This window comes from Peromyscus eremicus, chromosome 10, assembly GCF_949786415.1.
Source record: "Peromyscus eremicus chromosome 10, PerEre_H2_v1, whole genome shotgun sequence".
Lineage (NCBI taxonomy): Eukaryota > Metazoa > Chordata > Mammalia > Rodentia > Cricetidae > Peromyscus > Peromyscus eremicus.
The window spans coordinates 27142940-27168222 of NC_081426.1; the positions used below are offsets into that span (position 1 = coordinate 27142940).

The window sequence follows — 25283 nt, forward strand, 5'->3', positions numbered from 1 at the left end:
TCTGAGAAACCAAAGAAACCTCTCTTGGGAATCTCAGGAAATAAGTACCTATCAGATTGAGTTTCCTCTAGCAAAAAAGAAGACAGATAAAGCTTTTGGGGGTCAGTGACTACATTTGCAGACCCTGCCCCAGGAGCAATAGTTGGTATGTTTACTGTCTTCTTTTACCTTTATAGCTAATTAAGCTGTAACCTCCCCCAGACGCCAAGTCAGTTATGAAAATTGCCAAAGAATCTCGTTTTGTAGCATGTTTCAGGCATTGAAGAAACTAAATTTAGAGACAGAGGAAAAGGTAATTTGAACATGGGGAGGTTTTTTTTTTTCAAGACAGGGTTTCTCTGTGTAGTTTTGGTGCCTGTCCTGGATTTCACTCTGTAGACCAGGTTGGCCTCGAACTCACAGAGATCCGCCTGGCTCTGCCTCCCGATTGCTGAGATTAAAGGCGAGCGCCACCACCAATGCCCGGTGGGTGGGAAGTTTTGTATTTAACTCCCCCCAAAATTGCTGAATTTTCTTAAGTTTTTCAGAAAATATTTAAGTGATGATTGTGTTGCTAGTGTTCTCTGTTTAGACTAGGTGTTTCTAAATTCTTCCTGTCGTATTTCAAAGAATCAAAGAGTTACATGCAAATTAAAAAGTAGCAAGGGCTTTTATTCAAAGAGAAAGTGAAGGTAGAGAGTAGATAAAGTTGCAAAAGCCTGAGCAAGCATGGGACTCCCAAGTACCTGGTTACTTCCCAGGGCTTGCTTTTGTGGATCTAGAAGAATCTGGGTAGTTTTCTGTCTTAAGTGTTAGGCTTAGGTTATGTAACTGCTCCTGTTTTTTGTATGATGCATCTGATTTTAATCATGTGTGTCTGCTCGTACATAGGCCATAGGGTGATAAATAGGGTATTTTCCCTAAAAGTTTACTCATAGAACAGTTTGCCCACTGTGCCTGCACTTTAGGGTACCAGACCCTGCCTCAAAAAAGGGGAGGGACTGAGGGATGTCGCTCATCTGTCAGCGTGCTCAATATACACTGAGCCCTGGGTTCCATCCATTCTCTGGGACTGTATAAAACAGGTGCGATGGTGCAAGCCTTGAATCTCTATCTCAAAAGAAAAAAAAAAGCCATGTGTGGTGTCAAAGGCCTTTAATTCCAATACTCTAGAGGCAGAGAGGCAGTTTGATCTCTGTGAGTTTAAGACCAGCCTGGTCTACAAAATGGTTTCCAGGACAACTAGGGTTGTTACACAGAGAAACCCTGTCTCAAAAAACAAAACGAAACAAAAAAACAAAACAAAACAAAAACAAACCAAACAAAAAACATTTGCAAATAAATAAGAATATCGCACACTAAAATTAAACAGATCCAAAATCTGTATAACTCAATGTACTTCTATACAGTTAGAATAGGCATTTGGAAGGGAAGCTGGGAAATGTCACATTAAATTTTGCATGTTTATTACCAAGTATAATTTATGTACTTAGCCATCACTAAAACAAAATTTGGCCAAACTAAACCTAGAAAAACAAGTAGCTTCCTATCCTCTTTCATAACCGTGTCTACTACCTGCATCCAGTCCTTCCTCAGCCCCTGGTATTCAGCCTTTCTTTCTTACTTCCTGGTTTATATACATACATACGCATTCCTAAATACTAATACAACCTGCTGTGTCTTTATAATGTTACCTGTGTGTACATGATCTCAGGATGAACACTTGGTATGGATAAGCAAATGGGACCCTGTGGAAGACCATTTCTCCTCCTCTTAGCATTCCACAGTTGCCTGTTGTTTTTTGTCTATGGTTGAGATCCCACAAACTTTCCCCTTCCATATTAGCATGTTCATTGGTGTGTCATTGTTCAGGTCTTGTTTAGGCATCCATGTTGATGAAACTTCATAGGGGAGCCTTTCTGACATTCCTAGGACACACAATCTGATAGCTAACTTGCTGTTCTCCTGGCTCTTACAATCTTTCTGATCACTTCTCCACAATGATGCCAGAGCCTTAGGTGCAGGAATTGTGATGTAGATGTATAAGTTGGGACTGGGCACCACACAGCCTCTTGTTCTCTGCATTTTGATCAATTGTGGGTTTCTGTAATGGTCTCTTTATCTGAAGGCATAGTAAGACCCTGTCTTAAAGAAAAAGTTTCTTTCTACATTTACTTATGTAAGTATGTGTGTGGACACACATATCGGGCAGGATGAATGTGTAGAAGTCAGAAGACAACTTCAGGGAATCAATTTTCTTATTCCACCATGTGGGTCCCAAGGATTGAACTCAGGTTGTCAGGTTTGGTAGCAAATGACTTTACCACCAAACCACTTTGCCAGCTCAAATAATGGGTCTAAGGACATATATATACATATATACACACACACATATATGAGTATATGTACACATATATATGTATACACACACACACATATAATGTATCTCTATCAGATATATTCCTTATTACCCTCTCTTGTCTCTCACATCTGATAATCTAGTCCTCTTCCAGAGTAGTTCCCCTGCTTTCAGGGCTTTGTGTGTGACCCAATGAGTTTTATTGGGATTTGTTTACAGGAGCATGGGGAGGATTTGTGTCCAGGAACATAGGTACCTTACCGTGGCTACACCCCTGGGGAAAATGTGTTTTCTTCCCTCATCAACCATTAACTGTGTATAAATCTGCAGAGATGGCTGGGGCCTCATGAGCTCCTCCTTTCATGACGGTGTTGACAGGCCTGATCTTGTGTAGGTAATCACAGCTACCGTGAGTTATATGGTGAAATTGTCACGTCATATCATATCCTGAAGTTAGCATCCCACACTGTTCTTCCCACTGCTCTGGCTCTTAAATTCTTTCTGCTTCTTCTTTTGTGTGGCATGTTCCCCTAGCCTTGTGGCTGGGCAGGCAGCAATCATTTATTCTCAGTACTTTGACCAGTTATGAACCTCTGTTGTCATTGTTGACCAATGCAGAAGGAAGCTTCTCTGGTCAAAGCTAATAGCAACACTACTCTATGGACATACACATAGTTATTCAGCCAGTTTCAATGCTGTGTGCCTTTAATTCCAACAGAGGCAGGTAGAGCCTTGTGAGTTAAGACCAGCCTGTGCTACAGAGTAAAGTTCTAAGGCAGTTTAGGACTACACAGTGAGACTGTGCCCTCAAAATCAAAATAATAATAACTAAAATAAAATGAAATAAAAACATAGTAATTTAGAAAGCAGTTTGAGTCTGTGGCCTTACTACAAATGTACTCTCTCATCAGATCTTAGCAGCTAAGCAGGATTAGGCCCCGGGTTAGTACTTGGATGAAAGAAGTCAGTTTGAAAGACACATTGTATTCATTTAGTAAAACTACAGCAATAGCTTCCACACTGCTGCCTATGAGCTCCTTAACCACAGGCTTTTGCCCAGGTTTACAGTAGCAGAAATGAATTCCCTCCTACTGTATTGTGTCAGATTGGCTCCCTAACTGACTTCTACTGTTGCACCATTAGACTCACCCTACCTGGCTGGTTCGTGTTGTTGCATATAGGATCCATAGCTGAGTGTGACAGTTGATGATACTTTCCACCACCTTGAGGGCTAGTTAGCAAGGAGAAAGCTTCCAGCTCAGTTCTAGCTGGATTTCTCTCTGTTCCTTGACCAAGGCCAGAGGTACCTTCAAAAATAAGGTCTTATTATCATCTAGTTTTGGGGAACAACCAACAGCAATTGTTGTGTTGTTTTGAGAATCTGTAGAGTCTTCCATGACTTTATAGTCTTTATAGGGAGGTAGCTCCTTCTGCCACTGGGATTTGAACTTTTCTTATGTTGTTCCTCCCACGCCCACCCAGGGCTCTAAACAAGTTCTGTGCACTGAGTTACATTCCCAGCCTCTAGATACAACTACTTTTTTTTCTCTCTTTCTTTTCCTTTTTCGAGATAGGGTCTCTCTAAGTAACCCTGGCTGTTCTTGAGTTTGCTGTGTAGACTAGGCTGAGATCTACCTGTCTGCCTCCCCAGGTGCTGGGATTAAAGGCATGTACCACCACACCTGGCTCAGTTTTTTTTTTTTAAATGCTTTTCATTTTTAAAATTTTTTTGTTTTTAGTGATAAGGTCTCATGATCCAGGCTGAACTTGCTGTGTGGTTAGGATGAGTTTGAATTTCTGGTCCCCCATCTTCCCCCTCCAGAGTGCTGGAGTCAAGGGCACTTACTACTCCTCATTTCTCCTCCTGTACCCCAGGCTGGCCTCAAACTCACTGTGTAATCCAGGCTGGTTTTCAGCTCCAAACAATCCTCATGTCTCAGTGTCCCAAGCACTAAATCTCTCTGTGTGTATGTGTGTTATATGTGTTGGTGGTGTGTGTACATGTACGTGTGCTTACCATGCTTGCACATACACAGGCTAGAGGTTGATGTTAGGTATCTTCTCTCTCCACCTTAATTTTATTTTTTTTTGACAGTATTTTTTGTTTGGTTTGTTTTTGAGACAGGATCTCACTGTGTGACATTTGCTATTCTGGAACTCACTATGTAAAACAGGCTAGCCTTGAACACAGAGATCCACCTGCCTCTGCCTCCTGAGTTCTGGGATTGCAGGCATACACCACCATGTCTGGCAAGACAGAGTCTTTTGATGAGCCCAGAGCTCTTTGTTTTGACTAGGCCAACTGGCCACAAGTCCAGGGATCACTTGTTTATGAACTCGGTTGCTAACATGCAGGTGTGTGCTGCCATACTTGGATTTTACACTGGTGCTGGAGATCAGGATTCGGGGTCTGATGCTCTTGGAGCAAGCACATTACTGACAATCACCTCTCTAGTCCCCAAGCGCAGGGTCTTAAATGTTTGCCTCTTTCTCCCTTATCTCTTCTCATTTCTGCACTCTGCTCTCCATTGTTCTCGTCCTTCTTCCCTCCACTAGCAACCTCAGGGACTCATACGTGCTGAGCATATTTGCAGCCATTCATCTTTCTCTTCTAACTTTGAGATTGATTTATGTTACTTTGTGTATGGATATTCTGCCTGTATGCATGGATGTGTACCATGTGTGCCTGTTGGATGCCGGAAACTGGGGCTACCAATGGTTGTGAGCTACCATAGCATGCTGGGAACCCAACCCAGGTCCACTGCAAGAATAACAGTTTCTCTTAACCGCAGAGCCATCTCTCCAGCTCCAGCTCTCTCTTTTGAGGCAAGGGCTGGTTCAGTAGCCTAAGTCAGGCTTTTCAGTCCTCCTGCATCAGTCTCCAGATGCTAGAATTATAGGGGGAAGCCATGACACCAGGTGCTGTTCATCCTGTAAGTGTTAGTTCTTCCGCTTATTTGACTCGTAAAGTAGAGAACTATTTAAGATTTCATCTCCTGGAAGGCAGAGGCCATAGCAAACGATCAAAATGTGTTAACTGAACTGATTTTTTTTTTTTAAATTCAGAAACTATCAGTGTGGACCAGACTGTGACTCAAGTATTCCGGCTAAGACCTTATCAAGATGTCTATGTGAATGTTGTAGACCCCAAGGCAAGTCTTTGTTGTGGGTTAGCACCTATCCTCAAAGGTTAGGTCACTATGGAAATGAGGTTCTTAAGTGTAGTGCTATATTGTTAAGTGGTCATATCTAGGTCATTTAAATATAAATGGTATGTAGGCTGCATTTAAGTCCTCACTTTTTAAAGCTTGTCTTAGTTCATATAAAAGGATGTATTTATAATTTGCTATTTAATTACTAATATTTTTATATATTCTATCCATTCTTTTTCTTTTTTAAATTGTTTTATTATTTTAAAAAATATTTTTTATCTTTATTTTATCTATTTGAGTGGTTGCCTGCATATATGTCTGTGTTCCATGTGTGTGCCTGGTGCCCAGAGAGGCCAGAAGAGGATGTTGGATTCTCCTGAAAATGGAGTTACAGATGTGAGCCACCATGTGGGTGCTGGCAGTTGAACCCGGGTCTTCTGGAAAAGCAGTCAGTGCTCTTACCACTGAGCCATCTCTCCAGCCCCTCATATTTATTTTCTTTAAATGATTTATTATTTTTTAGGCAGAGTCTGCTGTTTAGCTCAGCTGGCATGGGACTTATATAGCCCAGGCTAGCCTAGAACTGGCAGCAGTCCTCCCTCAGCTTCCTGGGATTAGAAGGTACATCACTGTACCTGGCTTTGCATTTCTTTCTCTCTTTTTGAGACTGGATCTCACAACGTAGCCCTGGCTGTCCTGGAATTCACAATGTAGACCAGGCTGGCCTTGAACTCACAGAGATCTGTCTGCCTCTGCCTCCATAGTGCTGGGATTAAAGGCATTCACCACCACATCCAAATTAGAATTTTTCTTTGTTAGTTGATGATTAATAGGCAAAAATAATTGTCCATAGGGCATTATGTGCATTCTATTGTGATATAAAGCTGATAGCTCAATGGTATCTTTCAAGACTAAAATAGAAGGGCATGGTTGCATGTATCTGTAGTTTCAGCTACCTATGCCAGGGCAGAGAGGATTGCTGGAGCTCCGAATGTGAGGGCAGCCTGGACAACAAAGCAGTAATACCCTTTGTCAGACATCCAAAGGACTGAAGCACAGCAGAGGGCCCTCTGGGGCTCCTTTGTCCTGGGATAGCTGCCATAGCATGTGCTGTAGAATTGCCGAGGGCACCGTAGAGTTGCCTTTGCTGTGGAGAATTCTGTCAGGTTCTGCTGTTGAGTGGTCTTCCAAAGGTTTTCTTTTTTTCACTCATTTTCATGGTGTGTGGACATCGTATCTTGACTATAAAGAGTGGTAAAACAATACAGAAGTGTGATTCTCCTCTTTCAGGATGTGACTCTTGACCTTGTGGAATTGACTTTTAAGGATCAGTACATTGGCCGTGGGGATATGTGGCGACTAAAGAAAAGTTTGGTAAGATATGATTATTTTAATGACACAGTATATTGTCTGTGACACGAATTGTCCTTGTTCATCATATAAATTCAGAGCCATCCAAATAACTTCTGATTCTAGCATCCACAAGTAGTTACTGTAAATATTTGGCTATATCCTTTTCTATTTTTTGTTTATTTATTTTATTTATTTTTATGTGTATGACTATGGCATGTTTACATTTATACTATGTGCCTGCTTAGTACTGTCACCATCCAGAAGAGGATATTGGATCCTCTAGAATAGGAGTTACAGACTGCGAAGCCATGTGAGTGCTGGGAACCAAACCTGGGTCCTCTGTAAGAGCAACAAGTGCTGAGCCATCTGGCAACCCCATCCCCACTCCTCATCCCATTTTTGACAAAGGTCTCAGTATGTGGATTTGGCTGGCCTGGAGCATGCCGTGTCAACCAGGCAGGCCTGAACTCCCAGAGATACACATCTGCCTCTGCCCCCTGAGTGTTGGGATTAAAGGCATGTACCATCAGACCCACCTATTTATTTATTTTTAATGAATCTTTTCCATGTAAAATGCCCACTTCATCAGAATTATGATCCTGTTCTGAAAACTCTTTGGTTTTGCATATTATGAAGGAACAAGTTATATGAAGAATTTCTACACAAAATATATTTTCTGGGGAGAAAAAAAATCAAACAACCAAAACCTTAATGGGCTGGAAACATAGTTCAGTGGTAGAACCTTTGCCCGGTATATGTGAGGTACTAGGTTCAATTCCCAGCACCAAAATAAGAATAAATAAATGAATGAAAATTAAGTTTTTGTTTTTTGTTTTTTGTTTTTTTTTTAATTGGGTGAAAGAGGTTTCTGTTTCTTTGAGCTCTCTCAGTGGTAGAGCACTCACCTTGAAGCCCTAGGTTTGACCTCTGGCACTGAAAAAAAACTTAGAAGTGGAAAGATAATTTGTACTACATTTAGTATATGAATGTAGAGACCTGTGTAAACATTTGTGAAGATCAATGTATTCCTCAGGCTGCACTTACCGTCTGCCTGTCTTCACTAATTGTACTTGCTCAAGTCTCAAGCTCCAACTGTACAGCCCTGGACTTCGATGTTGGAGGAGATTGACCAGGCTGGCCTGGAACTCACAGAGATCCACCTGCCTCTGCCTCCCATGTGCTAGGATTAAAGGTGTGAGCACCATGTCCAGCCTTTCGTTGTTGTTGTTGGGGGAGGAGATTTTAAAGCCAGGAGCTCTTGTGTGTGACTGTCCAGGGCCTGATGGGTTGAGTCCTTTTGTTTTCTCCTTCCCTTAGGTAAGCACTTGTGCCTATATCACTCAGAAAGTGGAATTTGCTGGCATCAGGTAGGTATCGTGGCATTCTGGACTTACTGGATGGGACATGGAAGTAGAGTTTAATGCAGGAAGTCAGCTGAATAAGATACTTGAGGCATGTGGATCTCCATACAGTAAAGTGCTCAGGAGTTTCAAATGCTAGACTGATGTGATATGAGTGAAAAGGTACCAAAGTACCTGACGGCAGTTTTAGGATTGTTTTATGAGTTTGCTTTTTGTAATTTTGGGATCTAGTCTCAAGTAGCCAGGCTGGCCTCAGTTTTACTGTGTTGCCCTGACTTTTCCAATGCTGCATGCCCCCATTCCTGGCTGCTTTCAGAATTACCGTAGGAGGTGGCAGAAGCTACTGTAGCAAGAGGTGCGAGTTACATATTTTAGAAGTGGAACTGTTTTATATGAACATGTCATCACACATTCTGAGGGTCTCCATTCTCTAAAGGCCCCAGTTTTCTAGACCTGTATGTTTTCTGTGGACTTCTGATGTGCGTATTCCGGACACCAGAAGCTGTTTATAGTAGATAACCTGCTCATGGAGTACAAATGAACTAGATGACAGATACAGGAGGCTAGCTTGGACCCCATAACAAGACTAGCGCAGAAGACAGACAGCAAGTGAGCGAGCCACCTGAAGAGAGCAATAATAGTAATTTGTATGTGTATCTCCTTTCAGGGCACAAGCTGGTGAGCTGTGGGTCAAGAATGAGAAGGTCATGTGTGGTTATATCAGTGAAGAGACCAGGGTAAGATTTACAAAGTGACTTTTTGGTTTTGTTTCCTTATACTGTATGTATGTCTGAGTACTGAATTCAAAGCAAAGAAATAAGCAAAAATCTTATGATTGGTGCCATCTGCCCAGCTAGAACTGGTCCTCTATTGCTCCTGTATTTTATAGTTGGATCTTGACAGGTTGGAATTGATCTTCATTTTCTTCTTCCATATGAGTCTATTTAATATATTAAATACAGGACTGGTTGCAGTGGCTCTTGCTTATAATCCCAGCACTGAGAAGGCTGAGGCAGGAGGATTACTGTGAGTTACAAGCCATTATGGGCTATATAATCAGTTCCAGTCTGGGCTACAGAATAAGACATGCTGAAGTTCTCTGGCACTGTTCCTACTCAAGTGTTTGTTCATTCAAATTCAATGAAAATTTTCCAATTGTAAGAATTTATAATCTGGTATAATAGGCATATTCCTGTATTCCAAACTACTTAAATTGAGGAGAAGCTGGACGTGGTGGCACATGCCTTTAATTCCACACAGACAGACAGATCTCTGAGTCCAGTCAGTCCAGCCGGATCTAGAGAGCTAGTTCTAGGACAGCCAGGGCTACACAGGGAGACTCTGATCTTGAAAAACCAGAAGGAAGAAGAGGAAGCTGAGGAGAGAGAGGACACCTTGGTCAAAAATAGGATAATCTGATTATAAGAACAACAACATAATTTTTTGTTAAGTCAGGGGCTATTGATTTGTAGTCCAGATTTGTCTTGAACTCTCAATCCTGTATCCATCTTGGGAGTGTTGAAATTATAGCTGTTACTACCATCCTAGCTTGGAGAACAAGATATCTGTGTATGAAAAGGAATTAGCACTATTGAGTTGGGATGAACCTTAGTGGTAGAGTGTTGCCTAGTGTGACAAGATCCTGGATTCAATCCCTAGTACCAAAAGGGAAAGAAAAGAAATTAGTATTATGAAATTTACTAGCTGGGGAATTGGCTCATTGGGTAGAAGCATTTGCTGTGTGTGCCTGATGATAGGAGTTCAGGTCCTGAAAACCCATGTGAAAGCCATATGCATCAGTATCCTTGTGTGCTCCTACAGGGGAGGTGGGAGGTGGAGAGGAGAATCTTCAGAAGCTCCTGGGCCAGTTCACCTGGCTTATGCATCACTGAAGAGACCCTACCTCAGCATGGAACAATGAGGACTGTATTCAAAGATTGACCTCTGACCTCCTCCTGAGTGCCAGTGTGTGTGCCTGTACCCATTTAAACTTGACTACACTCATACTCTCCTCCTTACCCACCTCTCTCTCTCTTTCTCTGTCTCTGTCTCTGTCTCTATCTCTCTCTCATACACACACACACACACACACACACACACACACACACACACACACAATTTAAGTTTAAGGCTTTCTTACCTTACATACTTGATATATGTATGTATTTTGTTCATTTCATTCTTTCAGTGCTGGAATCAAACCCATGGTAGCTTATTAGTCACACCACCAACCAGTCCTCTTACTTTAGGTAACTTCATAACTAGATCATTTGCCTGTTTTTCCATCTCATAAAATGTTGTAAGTGGTAAATTTGTTTTTTAATTTAATTTAAAAATGTTTTTTGTTGTGTTTTATTTTTTGTTTTTTCAAGACAGGGTTTCTCTGTGTAGTCCTGGCTGTCCTGGAACTTGCTATGTAGACTAGGCTGGCTTCAAACCCTGAGATCTGCCTGCCTGTACCTCCCAAGTGCTGGGATTAAAGGTATGTGCCACCATGAGTGGCACGTAAGTGGTAAAGTTTTAAAGGGAAACCTGACATAGTGATGCACTTTTGTTGTCGTATTTTGAGACAGGGTCCCACTACGTAGCTCTGGCTGGCCTGTGACTTACTAGGTAGGCCAGGTTGGCCTTGAGCTCACAGAGACATGCCTGCCTCTGCTTCCTGAGTGTTGGGATTAAAGGTGAGCACCTGGCTAGTGCACAATTTTAGTCTGAAAATTTGGGAGATGAAGGCAGAAGAATCAGTAGTTGAAGAACTGACCTACTTCTATCTTTAGAAGGAATCTTTTATTTTTATCTTTTATTTGCTATGCTGGTGAAAGCTTAGGGACTTGCACATGCTAAGAAAATGTTCACCACTCTGTGAGTTCGAGGCCAGCCTGGGCTACAGGAGCGAGATCCAGGACAGGCACCAAAACTACACAGAGAAACCCTGTCTTGAAAAAAACCAAAAAAAAAAAAAAAAAAAAAAAAAAAAAGTCACCACTGAACTATATCTCTAACCCCAAAAGGTGTCTTTTTTAAAAGTTTCCGTATAAAAACTATGAATGTTTTTTCTTCCTTTCCATAAAATATGTCATGATTTTAAAAATGGAAGCCAGGTATAATGGCACACACCTGTAATCTGAGCACTGGTGAAGAATTGAGCAGGATTACAGATTTAAGGCTGGGCTTGAATTACCGAGGCAACGTAGTGAGTTCATATCTGCAGAAAAGTTACCAAGTCTGACTGTGTAGCTCAGAGGTCTCACACTTGTTTGGCATACCTGAAGTCCTAGGTTGGATTCCCAATGCTGCTAAAAAGAAGCTGGACTTGGTGGTACCTGCAAGTTGAGCACTCAGGAGACTGAGAAAGGAAGATAGCAGTATCCAGATTAGTCTGGGCCTATTAGATTAGCTCAGATTAGTCTGAGACCCTGTCTCATTAACAAAGCAGAACAAACAGGGCTGTGGCACTGACCCAGTGGGTAACAGCATTTCCTGTGCCAACCTCAGAATCAGTTCAAATCCCTAGCACCCATGTTTTTTTTGGTTGTTTTTTTTTTTTTTTTTTTTTTTTTTTTTTAAAGCTGTGCATGATCACACATGCTTTTAACTGGAGCAGTATTGGGAGGGGAGAGCTAAAATGTAGTGGAGCTTGCTGGCCGACAACTAGGCTCCAAGTTTAACGATAGACCCTGTCTTAAGGGACTGAGGTAGACAGTGACAGAGCAGGACACTGACTTCCTCCTTTGGCCTCTCTGTATATTTATGACACACACACACACACACACTTAACATTCACACTCATTCTTACAGTCACACACACACCAGACTTACCATGTATAAAATCCTTCATACTGGTACCTAGAAATCACCAGATGAGCAAAGCTAACACTTTCAAAAGCATATTTTTTTCTAGACTTTATATTTCTGTATATTAGAAAAGGAGAATGGCTGGGCAGTGGTAGTGCATGCCTTTAATGCCAGCACTTGGGAGGCAGAGGCAGGCAGAGCTTTGTGAGTTTGAGGCCAGCCTGGTGTACAGAATGAGTTCCAGGACAGCCAAGGCTACACAGAGAAGCCCTGTCTCGAAAAACAAAACAAAACAAAAACAACAAAACAAAGGACAAAAAAACAAAACAAAACAAAAAAAGAAAGGAGAATGAATTTATCAGTACTTGCTATGTCTCAACAGCTATAGGAAGCCTCCAGAGTGAATAGTCTTTAAGAAGTAAGTCTAATGGACTAAATATGAATACTAAAAATGATAAGAGATGCGCATTCTGCTTTTTCACCAAACTTCTTCAGCAATAGAAGAGAATGACTGAATAGCATTAGTAATAAAGTACATATAGCCAAAAAAACCACTTTTGCTTAGAGCAATCTAGCAAATGAGATATAGGATACCAGTTATAATTTATTAACCTCTGCTGGGCAGTGGTGGTGGTACACACCTTTAATCCCAGCACTCAGGGAGGCAGAGGCAGGTAGATCTCAGAGTTCAAGGCCAACCTGGACTACAGAGTGAGTTCCAAGACAGCCAGGACTACACAGAGAAACCCTGTCTTGAAAAACCAAAAAAAAAAAAAAAAAAAGAAGAAGAAGAAAAAGAAAAGAAAAAAATGTATTAGACTCATTTGGCAAGTCTTGGTTAAAGTTCTGTCAGGTTTCTGTGACTTTCATGGGTACAGATGCTGCCCTTTCTACTATAATTCTTACGTGAATCTTCATACAACATTTGTAGGTATTACAGTACCTTGCAGGTCTTTCTCCAAGTGCTATAAAACTCCAAGAGGTCAGGAACCAGATCTTGCTACCTATGATACAAAGCCCAGAGTAAGATTTCAGAAACGTCTTTGTTTTTATAGATTATTTTTTATTTATTGTGTATGAGTGGTTTGCTTGCCACATAGATATGTGTGTACCATGTATATGCCCGGTGCCTATGGAGTCCAGAAGAGGTTGCTTCCCCTAGAACCGGAGTTAAAGATAGTTATGAGCCTTGATGTGGGTGCTGAGAACTTGATCTAGGTCATCTACATGAGCATCAAATGCTCTTAACTACTGAGCCATTTCTCCAGCCCCCACTTTTGGTTTTTTGAAGTAGAGTTTCATGTAGCTCATGCTGGCTATGTACCCAGGGGTCACCTTTGATTCCCAACCCTCCTGTCTCCACATTCCAAGTGTTGGGATTGTAAGCACATGCCACCACACTCAATCTTACCTAGTATTGGATAGTGGAACTTCATGAATGCTAGCCAGGCATTTTAACAACTGGGCTTTCTAGAAAGTAAGTGAAAGAACACATGGGTATAGCTTGCTTTTAGAAGTACCACGTCATAGTTAAGAGAATTCCTTCATCATTTAAAAAATTATTTTAGCTAAAATTACAGAATTTACTCTGAGTAAATGTTTTATTTGATTTTTGACACAGGATTTGCCATTTATAAGCCCATGTTGGCTTTGAACTGACTGTATTCTTGCCTCACTTTCCTGAGTTACAGAATTACAGGCATGAACCACCACATCAGAGTCTGCTCTATTATTATTTTTGTTAAAATTTTTTTTTTTTTTTTTTTTTTTTGGTTTTTTGAGACAAGGTTTCTCTATGTAGCTTTGCGCCTTTCCTGGGACTCACTTGGTAGTCCAGGCTGGCCTCGAACTCGCAGAGATCCACCTGGCTCTGCTTCCTGAGTGCTGGGATTAAAGGCGTGCGCCACCACCGCCCGGCTTATTTTTGTTAAAATTTTATATAATGTATTTTGTTGTGTTTCAAGATAGGGTTTCTCTGTGTAGCCCTGGCTGTCCTGGAACTCACTCTGTAGACCAGGCCGGCCTCCAATTCACAGAGATCCGCCTGCCTCTGCCCCCTAAGTGCTGGGATTAAAGGTGTGTGCCACCACTGCCGCGTTATATAATATATTTTGATCAATGAAAAAAATCAATAAGACAAAAAACGCCAAAGTAAAACTAAACAAAAAGCATCCACAAAAAACATGGAATTTGTTTTGTGTTGGTTAGCTACTACTGGGCATAGGGCCTGTCCTGTGTGGTTGATCTATCCAGTGATATTCCAGTGGAGAAAATTGATTTTCCCTTTGCCAGCAGCTATCAGTTTCAAGGAGCTTGTTGGTTAGGGGCAGGACCCTGTGTCCACTTTCACCTTTCAGTGCTGGGATTCTGTCTTGCTTGAGCCTGTGTAGACCTTTTACAGGTCGTATGTGTCCTGCCACAATCTCTGTGAATTCATATGTTCATTGGTCATGTTATATCTTTTTTTTTTCCAGAGCTGAGGACCACACCCAGGGCCTTGTGCTTGCTAGGCAAGCGCCCTACCACTGAGCTAAATCCCCAACCCCATGTTATATCTTAAAGACACTATTTCCTTGGAGTCATCCACCACCTCTGGCTCTTACAATCTTTCCACTTCTTACAAATAGATCCTGAGCTCTAAGGGGAGGGGGTTGATGAAGACATCCCATTTAAGACTGCTTCAAAGTCTCTCACTCTGCACATTGTCTAGTTGTAGGTCTCTGTTAATTCCTATCTACTGCAAGAAGAAGCATCTCTGATGAGGGTTGGTGAAGCTATTAACTGTGGATATAGCAGTGTGTCATCAAAAGTCATTTTATTCCCATGTTCTGTTAGTAGAATAATAATAGGTTTTGCCATAGGCCCATGACACATCTAGTCGCAGGTTCTTGGCCACTTTAGCAGTGTCAGGTATGGGTTCTGTCTCATAGAGTGGGCCTTAAATAAAAAACAAACAAAAAAGCCCCCCCCCAACAGTAGTTGGTTATTCCTGTAATATTGTGCCACTGTTGCACTAGTGTATTTTGTATACAGGTTGCTCTTACAGGTTACAGGGCTTGTGGATGTTAGCTCTTAAGCTTTCAATATGTGCGCATTTTGTTTGTTTGTTTTTCAGGACGAGGTTTCTCTGTGTAACAGCTCTGACTGTCCTGGAACTCACTCTGTAGACCAGGCTGATCTCGAACTCAGAGATCCACTTGCCTCTGCCTCCCAAGTGCTGGGATTAAAGGTGTGCACCACCACCTCCTGGCATGTGCACTATTCTTAAGTGTATAATTAAGTATGTTGGGCTGGTGAGATGGCTTAGTAAGTAAAGGTGCTTATCACCAAGCCTGATAACCTGAGTTTGAGTCCCTGGGACCCACATAGTGGATTTACATGTATTACTATTACTATTACTAATACATGTAATTACATGTATTACTATTGTGACAGACTTTGAGACCCTATTCATCCTGTAGAACTGAAATTGTATACAAATCATTTGCTTTTTAATGCAACTGTGTTTTTATTTGTTACAGGTGGTGTTCCGTTCTACGTCGGCTATGGTTTACATATTTATTCAGATGAGCTGTGAAATGTGGGATTTTGATATTTATGGTACTGTCCCCTAAGTACTGATTGTAACTGCCACTGGAGAGAATTTTCTGGTTTTCCCCAAGTTTGTATCATTTTATAGTAAGCGCTTGATACTCTCTAAAGATGTGTCCTGCTTTCTTGCCAAGCCTCTTCAGTTCTCTGTCTTTTACTATTAGTTTTTCATTCTTCTTTTTGTGACTGTTTTTTGAGATAAGATTTCATACAGGTGAGGATGGCCTTGAACTTCCCATTCTCCTACTTCTGTCTCCTAAGTGATGTGATTAAAGGCATTCATCTCTCTGCCCAGTTTACACTGTGCTGGAGATGGAACGCTGGGCTCTGTGCATGCTAAGCAAGCACTGTACCAAACAGAGATACAGGTCAGGGGTGGTGCACACCTTTAATCCCAGCACTCAGGAGGCATGTTGATTTCTGTGAGTTCAAGGCCAGCCTGGTCTACATAGCATGTTCCTGTCAGAGCTACATAGTGAGACTCTGTGTATAGCCAAGGGTGATCTTGAACTGATTCTCCTGCCTCTACCTCCCCAGTATTTTTAGACATTTTCGTTTATTAGTATTTTGTGAGTGTGTTCATGCATGCCCATGTGCCCATATGAAGGTCAGAGGACAACTTTACAGAGAGTCTGTTTTTTCTTGATTTTATGGATTCCAGGGTTCAAACTGCTGTCAGGCTTGAGCAGCAAATGCTTTTACCCATGAGCCCACCTTGCTAGTTCCTCTATTCTATTTATATAGACTGCATAGATACATGGAGAGACAGATGCAGAAGCAGAACATGAATTCCAGGAAATGCAGTAGATTATTAATGAAAAACCTGAATTCTCAGATCTTAAATTCTCTGCTTTCTGTCCTTTCACAGGCTCTTGCTCTATAACCCAGATTATTCTCAAATTCATAATCTTCCTGCCCAGCCTCCTGTGTGCAGGCATGTACTGTTACCCTCAACCTGATGTCTTTCCTTTAGTTTCCTCTCAATCACAGAAAAAACAAGTTTGCTTCAGCTTTATTGTATTTTATTATGATATAATGAGCAGAGGGCCTACTGAATCATTTTTTTTGAACTTCCATTGCTGAGAGAGAGAGAGAGAGAGAGAGAGAGAGAGAGAGAGAGAGAGAGAGAGAGAATGTGTGTGTGTTTGTAGAACTCAGGAGTCAGTTTTCTTCCTCCTGTGGTGGTTCTGGGGAATCAAACACTGGTCACTAGGTTTGTCAGCAAGCACCCTTACCCATTGAGCCACCCCCCATTATCTCCTAATACACTTTAAACATGACTATAAAAGTAATCATATTTGGAGTTTAGCTTGCTCTCTTACGTTGAATAGATACCACATTAACCAATCATCTACCTTTTTAAAAATTTGGGTTTTACCCTGAAGCTGAGACTTTGTAATTATGAGATTGGACTGTACTGTCTGTGCTAAGGAAGCACTGAACCTCCATAATTAAATTTGACTTGATAAAGTTGAGGATGTAGCCCAGTGGTGGAGTTTTGTCTCGTTTGTCTAGGCTATGCAAGTAGCCTCTCATTTTTTTTTTTCACTTTGTACTTTCTTTTCTTCCTTCCTTCCTTTTCCTTCCTCCTTTCCCTCCCTCCTTCCCTTCCCTCCCTCTCTCTTTCTTTCTTTTCTTTCTTTCAAGACAGGGTCTCAGTATGTAGCCCTGGGGCTGAAATTTGCTTTGTAGACCAGATTGGATTTGAACTCATAGAGATCCACCTGCCTCTGCCTCCAGTGCTGAAACTAAAGGTGTGCGCCACCACATCTAGTGACTTTGTACTCTATGTTTACTGTCTCTTACAAAAATTATAGCAGATTCCATTGTTTTCTATTTGGTCCAATTCCTTGAATGTATTTAGAAGAGACATTTCAAGCAAAAAAAGAAAAGAAAAGAAAAAAGGTGGTTCTTACTCTCTTCTCACCGTTTCTTTTCAGGGGATCTGTATTTTGAGAAAGCTGTGAATGGTTTCCTTGCTGATCTGTTTACTAAGTGGAAGGTATGTTTCTATATTCTAATCTTCTAAGTAAATATCACTCAGTAGATTTTTTAATTTTTCAGGGTGTTTTGTTTTATTTTATTTCTCCAGACAGGATTTCTCTGTGTCGCCCTGGCTGTTCTGGAACTCACTTTCTAGACGAGGCTGGCCTCGAAATCACAGAGATCCACCTGCCTCTGCCTCTTGAGTGCTAGGATTAAAGGTGTGCACCACCACTGCCCGACAATTTTTCAGTTATTAATAATTTTAATTATTTTAGTTTTTGAGACAGAGTTCTCATGTAGCCAAGGCTGACTCCCTGTGTAGCCAGTGGTAACCCTGAGCTTTCTGATCCTCCTGTCTTTATTTAACAAGTACTGGGATTATAGGCATGCTCTTCTTTTTTTTTTTTTTAAACATTTTGTGTCTCAACCTTGGGTGGTGTTCCTCAGGTGTTATCTACCTTGTTTTTGGATCTTATGTTTGTTTTTGTTTTTTGAGACAGAATTTCTTTTTGTAGCCCTGTCTGTCCTGAAACTCACTCTGTAGACCAGGCTGGCCTTGAACTTGCAGAGATGCACCTACCTCTGCCTCCTGAGTGGTGCTGGGATTAAAGGCATGTGCCACCACTGTCCAGTGTTTTTGGGATCTTCTTAAGAATGCTAGGTTGGCTGACCAGGGAGCGCCTGTCTCAGCTGCCCCAGCATTGAGGCTACGAACATGTGCTGCTACACCTGTTTTTTTTTTTTTTTTTTCTTAGAAAGGGCCTTATTATGTAGCTCTGGCTAGCCTGAAATCCACTATGTAGACCAGGCTGGTTTTGAACTCACAGAGATCTGCCTTCTACCTACTGAGTTCTGGGATTAAATTTGTGTGCCACTGTGACCTTTTAATGTAGATTGAATTCATGTCCTCATGCTTATGTGGCAAGCACTTTACAAATTGAGTTTTCTTCTAGCCCCTGAATGTGGGTTTCTAAATGCAATTTTTCTATTAATTTGCCTTCTCTTGAGCTACTTTAGCTGAAATGTGGACTTGAGATTTAAATTATGTTAATCACCTCAACATGATGAACAGCATTCATGAAAACACAGGGCTAGCTTCACAGATCATACTCAGTGGGGAAAGACTGAAAACTGTCCTGAGATCAGCACTAGGAATGCTTCCTTTGCCGCTGTAGACACCCACACATAAGTAAAAGTACAACAATTTAAGAAAATAGAGTAGAAGGCTAGAGACATGGCTAAGTGGTTAAAAGTACTGGCTGCTCTTCCAGAAGCCCTGAATTTGGGTCTCAGCACCTATGGGGGCTTACAAGTGAGTTCCAGGAGAGGCGCAAAGCTACACAGAGAAACCCTGTCTCGAAAAACCAAAAAAAAAGAAAAAAGAAAAAAAAAGAGCGAGTGGTGGTGGCACACGCCTTTAATCGCAGGACTTGGAAGGCAGGGACAGGTGCATCTCAGTGAGTAATTCCAGTTCCAGGGAAGCTGGGTCGGGGGCATGTGAAGTCCAGTAACTAGTCTGTAGTCTGCTTTTCTCCACCAGTGTTCTTTCTGTATTTTGACTTGTACTCAGAAATTTCTTTCTTCTTCTTCTTCTTTTTTTTCCCCCCAAGACAGGGTTTCTCTGTGTAACAGTCCTGGCTGTCCTGGAACTCACATTGTAGATCAGGCTGGTCTTGAACTCACTGAGATGCACCTGTCCCTGCCTTCCAAGTCCTGCGATTAAAGGCGTGTGCCACCACCACTCGCTCTTTTTTTTTCTTTTTTCTTTTTTTTTGGTTTTTCGAGACAGGGTTTCTCTGTGTAGCTTTGCGCCTCTCCTGGAACTCACTTGGTAGCCCAGGCTGGCCTCGAACTCACAGAAATCCGCCTGGCTCTGCCTCCCGAGTGCTGGGATTAAAGGCGTGCGCCACCACCGCCCGGCGCTCTTTTTTTTTTTTTAAGATTTATTTATTCATGTATTTTACATATACACCAAAAAAGGAATATGATCACATTACAGATGGTTGTGGCCTACCATGTGGTTGCTGGGAATTGAACTCAGAACCTCTGGAAGAGCAGTCAAATGCTCTTTACCACTGAGCCATCTCTCCAGCCCTGTACTCAGAAATTTTTATCCACTTGCAATATAACTATGGAAGAATGTAAGGTGACATGTGGTACATTAAGTTGTATTCTTTTATGTCAAATGCTGAATTATGTTAGTATGGTTAGGAGAGAGATGAGGTTGAGTCTGGCAGGAACTGAAACAAGCTTGTCGGCTCAGTAAACAAGCTACATTTCATGTCCACCAGTAAGCACCCTGTTCCCAGAATTTTTTTTTTTGTTTTTGAGGCAGGGTTTCTCTGTGTGGCTTTGGAGCCTTTCCTGGAACTCACTCTGTAGCCCAGGCTGGCCTCGAACTCACAGAGATCCTCCTGCCTCTGCCTCCCGAGTGCTGGGATTAAAGGCGTGCGCCACCACTGCCCAGCGTGTTCCCAGAATTTTGATCTCAAGACTTCATGGAAATGTTTGTTTTTATTAGCTCCCATCTGCATTTAAAAGGTAATTCATGATTTTGGCTTATATCCCTTCCTTTCCCAAAAGCTTCTGGGCCTCATCTTGTGTTATATAAGAATATCTTTGGTTCTTAAACCACCACTGTGGGCACTGTTCTTTTTCCTTAAACTGCAGTTCTAACACATTAAGATTGGATAGAGATATAATCAAGTTCTAACACTCAGTTGGTAATGTTTATGTCAGATCAAGAATTGGGTGGCAGGGACCCTTTCTTAGTTGTAGCTTTTCAAGGATTTTTGCACATCCTTGGAACTTTAAGTAACCTACCTAAGAAATCACACAGTGGTAAGCTTAAGAGCCAGAATTGAAAACAAATCTTTTGACAGGAAGTGTTCTGTCCCCTTCATAGTGCTCCCTACTGTTATGAATTACTGTGTGGGGGAGCCCCGAGGGTATCCCCGCATGCAGGGAAACATGTTGGGCAGATGCAGCGGCAGGCTGGGCAGACACATTCCATGCTGGCCTGGTGGTAGCAGTGACCAATAATTCACAACTCAGACACTGCTTCCATGTGGGGAGTTTATTATAATAGAGAGATGAAGAGAAAGATAGGAAAGAGAGAGACAGAGAGAACGAGAGAGAAGAAGAAGAAGAAGAAGAAGAAGAGAGAGAGAGAGAGAGAGAGAACGAGAGAGAGCACACTTAGTGGGAGGAAAAATCAGAAGAGAGAGAGAGAGGAAGGGGAGGAATTTTTCCTTAGAATGAGGCTTTTACCTCAGGACACAGGGCGGTGCCGAGGGGTGGGATTTCAAGGGGCGGATCAGAGTATTAACATTCCTCCATTTTGATTATTATAAAAGAGGTGAGTTATGGGAGCAAGTGGGGGAACAAGCTTGCTGAATTCTCAAGGCTATTTCAGGCTGACAAGGGGCGAAGTGGGGAGAGGGGAACTGGGAGTCATGCACAGTGGAAGATCTCAGGACGGTTCCTTGAGGGAGCTGAGGAGGCAGATTGCAGCAGTGATGTTCCAGGAGCTTGGGGGGAAATGGAATGCCAAATCAGGAGTACAGAAGCCATGGCATCTGCTATTTCTCTGGAGGTCAGGCGGGAACAATGAATCTTGACTTTGCAGTATGGGGTGGGGGACCATAGGCACATTTTTCCATAATGAGGTATAAGGCCTAGCGGGCTGGCCTCTGGAGTCCCAGAGGGTCAGTGAGGGCCAGTGATAATGGCGCAAGGTCATCACAAAGGCTATTGGCCGTGGAATTGAGAGGGCACAGGCCATCTCCATATGCCATTGCATAGGAACGGATGCTGAAGGGCTATGAGCTCAAAAGACACGTGGTACTAGCAAGTGAAATGAGATGAATCTGACCTCCAGTGTTCCCGAGAGTCAGCAAGGACTAATGAACAGCGCAAGATAGCCAATGGACTGTTGTAACAAAGGTTATGGTCCGTGGAATTGAATGGGCACAAGCCGTCTCCATATGCTGTCACATAGGCTGGGGGCCCAAAAGACACATGGTACTAGTGAGCGAAACAAGACAAATCCTCACTTGTGGGAAAATGGCCAGAAGGGAAGAGAGGAATCTTACTGATACTGTAGGATGAATAGTCCCCAGTGGTGCTCCAGCTTGAAAAATGGCGGGTGGTACAGGATCCCAGAGCTCCTCAGACTGCCAGCGGGCAGGAGAAAGCAGTGGGATTGCCTGACGACATTGGGCACCAATGTTATGAATTAGTGTGTGTGTGTGTGTGTGTGTGTGTGTGTGTGTGTGTGTGTCTCGGGGGACCCGAAGGTATACTGCACATGCAGAGAAACATGCTGGGCAGATGCAGTGGTGAGCTGGGCAGATGCACGCCATGCGGGCATGGCAGAGGCGGCCAGTAATTCACAACCCAGACACTGCATTCATGTGTGTGTGTGTGTGTGTGTGTGTGTGTGTGTGTGTTTGTTTGTTTGTTTGTTTTTGGTTTTTCGAGACAGTTTCTCTGTGCAGTTTTGTTGCCTGTCCTGGATCTTGCTCTATAGACCAGGCTGGCCTTGAACTCACAGAGATCAGCCTGGCTCTGCCTCCTGAGTGCTGGGATTAAAGGTGTGTGCCACCACTGCCCAGCTTGGAGAGTTTATTATAATAGAGAGATGAAGAGAAAGATAGGAGAGAGAGAGAGAGAGAGAGAGAGAGAGAGAGAGAGAGAGAGAGAGAGAGAGAGAGGTCAAGGGTGTGCACCTTGTGGGAGGAAAAGCAGAAGAGAGAGGAAGGGGAGGAGTTTTTCCTTAGAATGAGGTTTTTATGGCGCTGAGGGGTGGGATTTCAAGGGGTGGGTGGATCACAGTATTAACACATGAAGCTCTGTGTACAGCCTCTGAGCCTCTTAAGATTGCATATATCCATGGGTTGCTTCATAGTGAAGTAAATGAAATAAACTTGTACCTACTTTTTCTATGTTCATGCCTAGGAGAAGAACTGTAGTCATGAAGTGACTGTGGTCCTATTTTCCAGAACTTTTTATGATGCAAAATCTATTGGTGAGTAAATTTTTCTCATATATATATATTTTTGAGAATTTAAAAAATTTTGATATTTTTTTCATACAGTATATTCTGATTACACTTTAAAATTTTTACTTGTAGTTATTTATTTAGTTAGTTTTTGTTTTGTTGTTCCCTTCAAGACAGGGTCCCGCTATATTCCAACTGTTCTGGGACTCACTGTGTAACCAGGCTAGCCTCGAACTCACAGAGACCTTCCTGCATCTGCCTCCCAAGTGCTGGGAGGTGTGCACCGTTAAGCCCAGCTAAATTTTTAATTTTTGATAGACAGGGTCTTTTTTGACATTTTTTCAGGCTGGCCCTGAACTCCTGGCTCCTGGCTTCAAGCAAACTCTTGAAGTTCAAGCCGGAGTGTCAGCACACACCACCATACCCAACTTCTTTTGGTTTTCTCTGTTGGGTCCCTTACCTTCATCTCCAGCAGTTCATTTTCATCTTCTTTGCTTTTGCACTGTTTGTCTTTGCCCTTTGCTAGGGGCCCAAGTAAAATGGAAAATACTGCATCTTAATGTGTGTACGATGGCTGGGCTGGGACACCACTTAGAACCCACATAACAGATATACAATTAGCTTTACTTATTTATTTATTTACTTACTGGTTTTTGTTTTTTTTTTTTTGAGACAAAGTCTCATTATGTAGCTCTGGCTGTCCTGGAACTCACTGTTTAGTCAGGCTGTCCTCGAACTCAGATCTGCCTGCCTCTGCCTCCTGAGTGCTGAGATTAAAGGTATGTGCCACCACGCCTGGCTTCTTTTTGTGTGATACAGGTGGATCTTCAACTCAAAAGAGAAATTCAACAACACTGTAAAAATCTCTTTCCAATATGCTCTGTATACTGAATTTTCTGTATTTCAGATGAATTTCCTGAAATAAACCGAGCTTCAATTCAACAAGATCACAAAGGGAGATTCTATGAGGACTTTTACAAGTATGTTTTGGTGCTTTGCTGTGTCATTATTTATTGGTTGTTTCTTCCTAACTTAAAAAACTTTTTTTTTGATTTCACCAATTTTCCATTCTTGTACTTTTTAAATTATAGGATATAGGGTACTACATTGTGTTCAGAATTTTTGTTTTTGCTGTTTTGAACAGTCTCACTATTCAGCTTTGGTTAGTTGGAACTCACTGTATAGACCAGGCTAGATTTGAACTTATAGCATTCCTTGTTTCTGCCTACAAGGTGCTGGGGTTATTGGTGTGAACCATCACAGCTTCCAGATTTTTTTTTTTACTGTAAAGTATGTTAGCCTTCAAATGTAATACTAAGTGAGTGGTAATATAAGAACCCTGATGTCCAGTGTCTGAATTTGTAGCTAATATCTTGCCATATTTGCTTTCTCTACTTTTGGCTGGATTTTACTTTAAATTATAACTCTTATAATATTTTATTCCTATGCAAAATAAGATCATTTTATATAAAACCATGATGTCATTTAACAAAATTAGCAGTGACTGATATTATCCAGTTATCTGGTGCATTTCAGAGTTCCTTAATTAAGTGCTAAAATAACTATCTGTGGCCGAGGTGGTGGTGGCACACCTTTAATCCTAGCACTTAAGAGGTAGAGGGAGGTGGATCTCTCTGAGTTTGAGGCCAGCTTGGCCTACAGAGTGAGTTCTAGGACAGCCCAGATTACATATAAACTCAGTTGGGAAAAAAAATAGTGATGATGATGATGATGATGATGATGATGTAAAAAATAAAAATAAGGGGGAAGATGCTTGAGAAACATACCTGACCTTGATTTTTAGCCTCTTCAGGAGCATGTTCAGAAACTGCATGCACAGATGTGAACACAACACACACACATCACACACAGAATGATACTACAGAACAGAATAGGATAATAAAGCCTCTGTGTACCCACCATTCAACCCAACAGACAAAAGCCACCAACTAAGCATGAGAACCTGAGTCTGGGTTCCCAGCACTGATGGAAAAGCCAGACAATGGCTGTGTCTATCTGTAACCCCAGTGTTGAGGAACAACAGACAGGTGAATCCCTGAACTCATTGGCCAGCCACTCTAGCTCATTCAGCAAGCTCCAAGTTCAATGAAAGACCCTGTCTCAAAGAATAAGGTGGAAAGAAATCAAGGAAGACACCCTGTGTCAACTTCTGGACTCCACATGCACAGGAACACACACTCACACATATATATATAAACTCCCACATACATAGTTTGTTGCTGTTGTTTGTTTTTTTCGAGACAGGGTTTCTCTGTGTATCCCTGACTGTCCTGGAACTCACACTGTAGATCAGGTTGGACTAGAACTCACAGAAATCCACCTGCCTCTACCTCTTAAGTGCTAGGATTAAAGGCATGTGCCAATCATGGCTGGCTTTATTTTTATTTTTAAGATTATAAATATTATTTTATGTGCATTGGTGTTTTGCTTGCATGTCTGTCTGTGTGAGAGTGTCAGATCCCCTGGAACTGGAGTTGCAGACAGTTATGAGCTGCTATATAGGTGCTGGGAATTGAACCTGGGTCCTCTGGAAGATTAACCAGTGCTCTTAACCACTGAGCCATCTCTCCAGCCCTAATTTACTGATTTATTTATGGTATGTATGCATGTACTCAAGGGAACACTGCTTGTCAGAGGACAGCTTGTGAGTGTCTGTTCTCTCTTTCTACCTTGTGGTTCCCTGA

At 41.9% G+C, this 25283-nt stretch overlaps 1 protein-coding gene across 6 annotated transcripts in view; it reads left to right on the forward strand.

Moving 5' to 3' along the window:
- The window catches only part of Depdc5 (DEP domain containing 5, GATOR1 subcomplex subunit), a 121104-nt gene that overhangs the window by 6052 nt on the left and 89769 nt on the right, over positions 1 to 25283 (forward strand). For all 6 annotated transcript variants that reach the window (XM_059275664.1, XM_059275667.1, XM_059275666.1 and 3 more), the window contains exons 5-12: positions 5405 to 5490; positions 6781 to 6864; positions 8161 to 8210; positions 8872 to 8941; positions 15521 to 15599; positions 17531 to 17592; positions 22536 to 22605; positions 23486 to 23558. In XM_059275664.1, coding sequence (XP_059131647.1) covers positions 5405 to 5490; positions 6781 to 6864; positions 8161 to 8210; positions 8872 to 8941; positions 15521 to 15599; positions 17531 to 17592; positions 22536 to 22605; positions 23486 to 23558 — 574 coding nt within the window. The remainder of the gene's footprint in view (positions 1 to 5404; positions 5491 to 6780; positions 6865 to 8160; positions 8211 to 8871; positions 8942 to 15520; positions 15600 to 17530; positions 17593 to 22535; positions 22606 to 23485; positions 23559 to 25283) is intronic.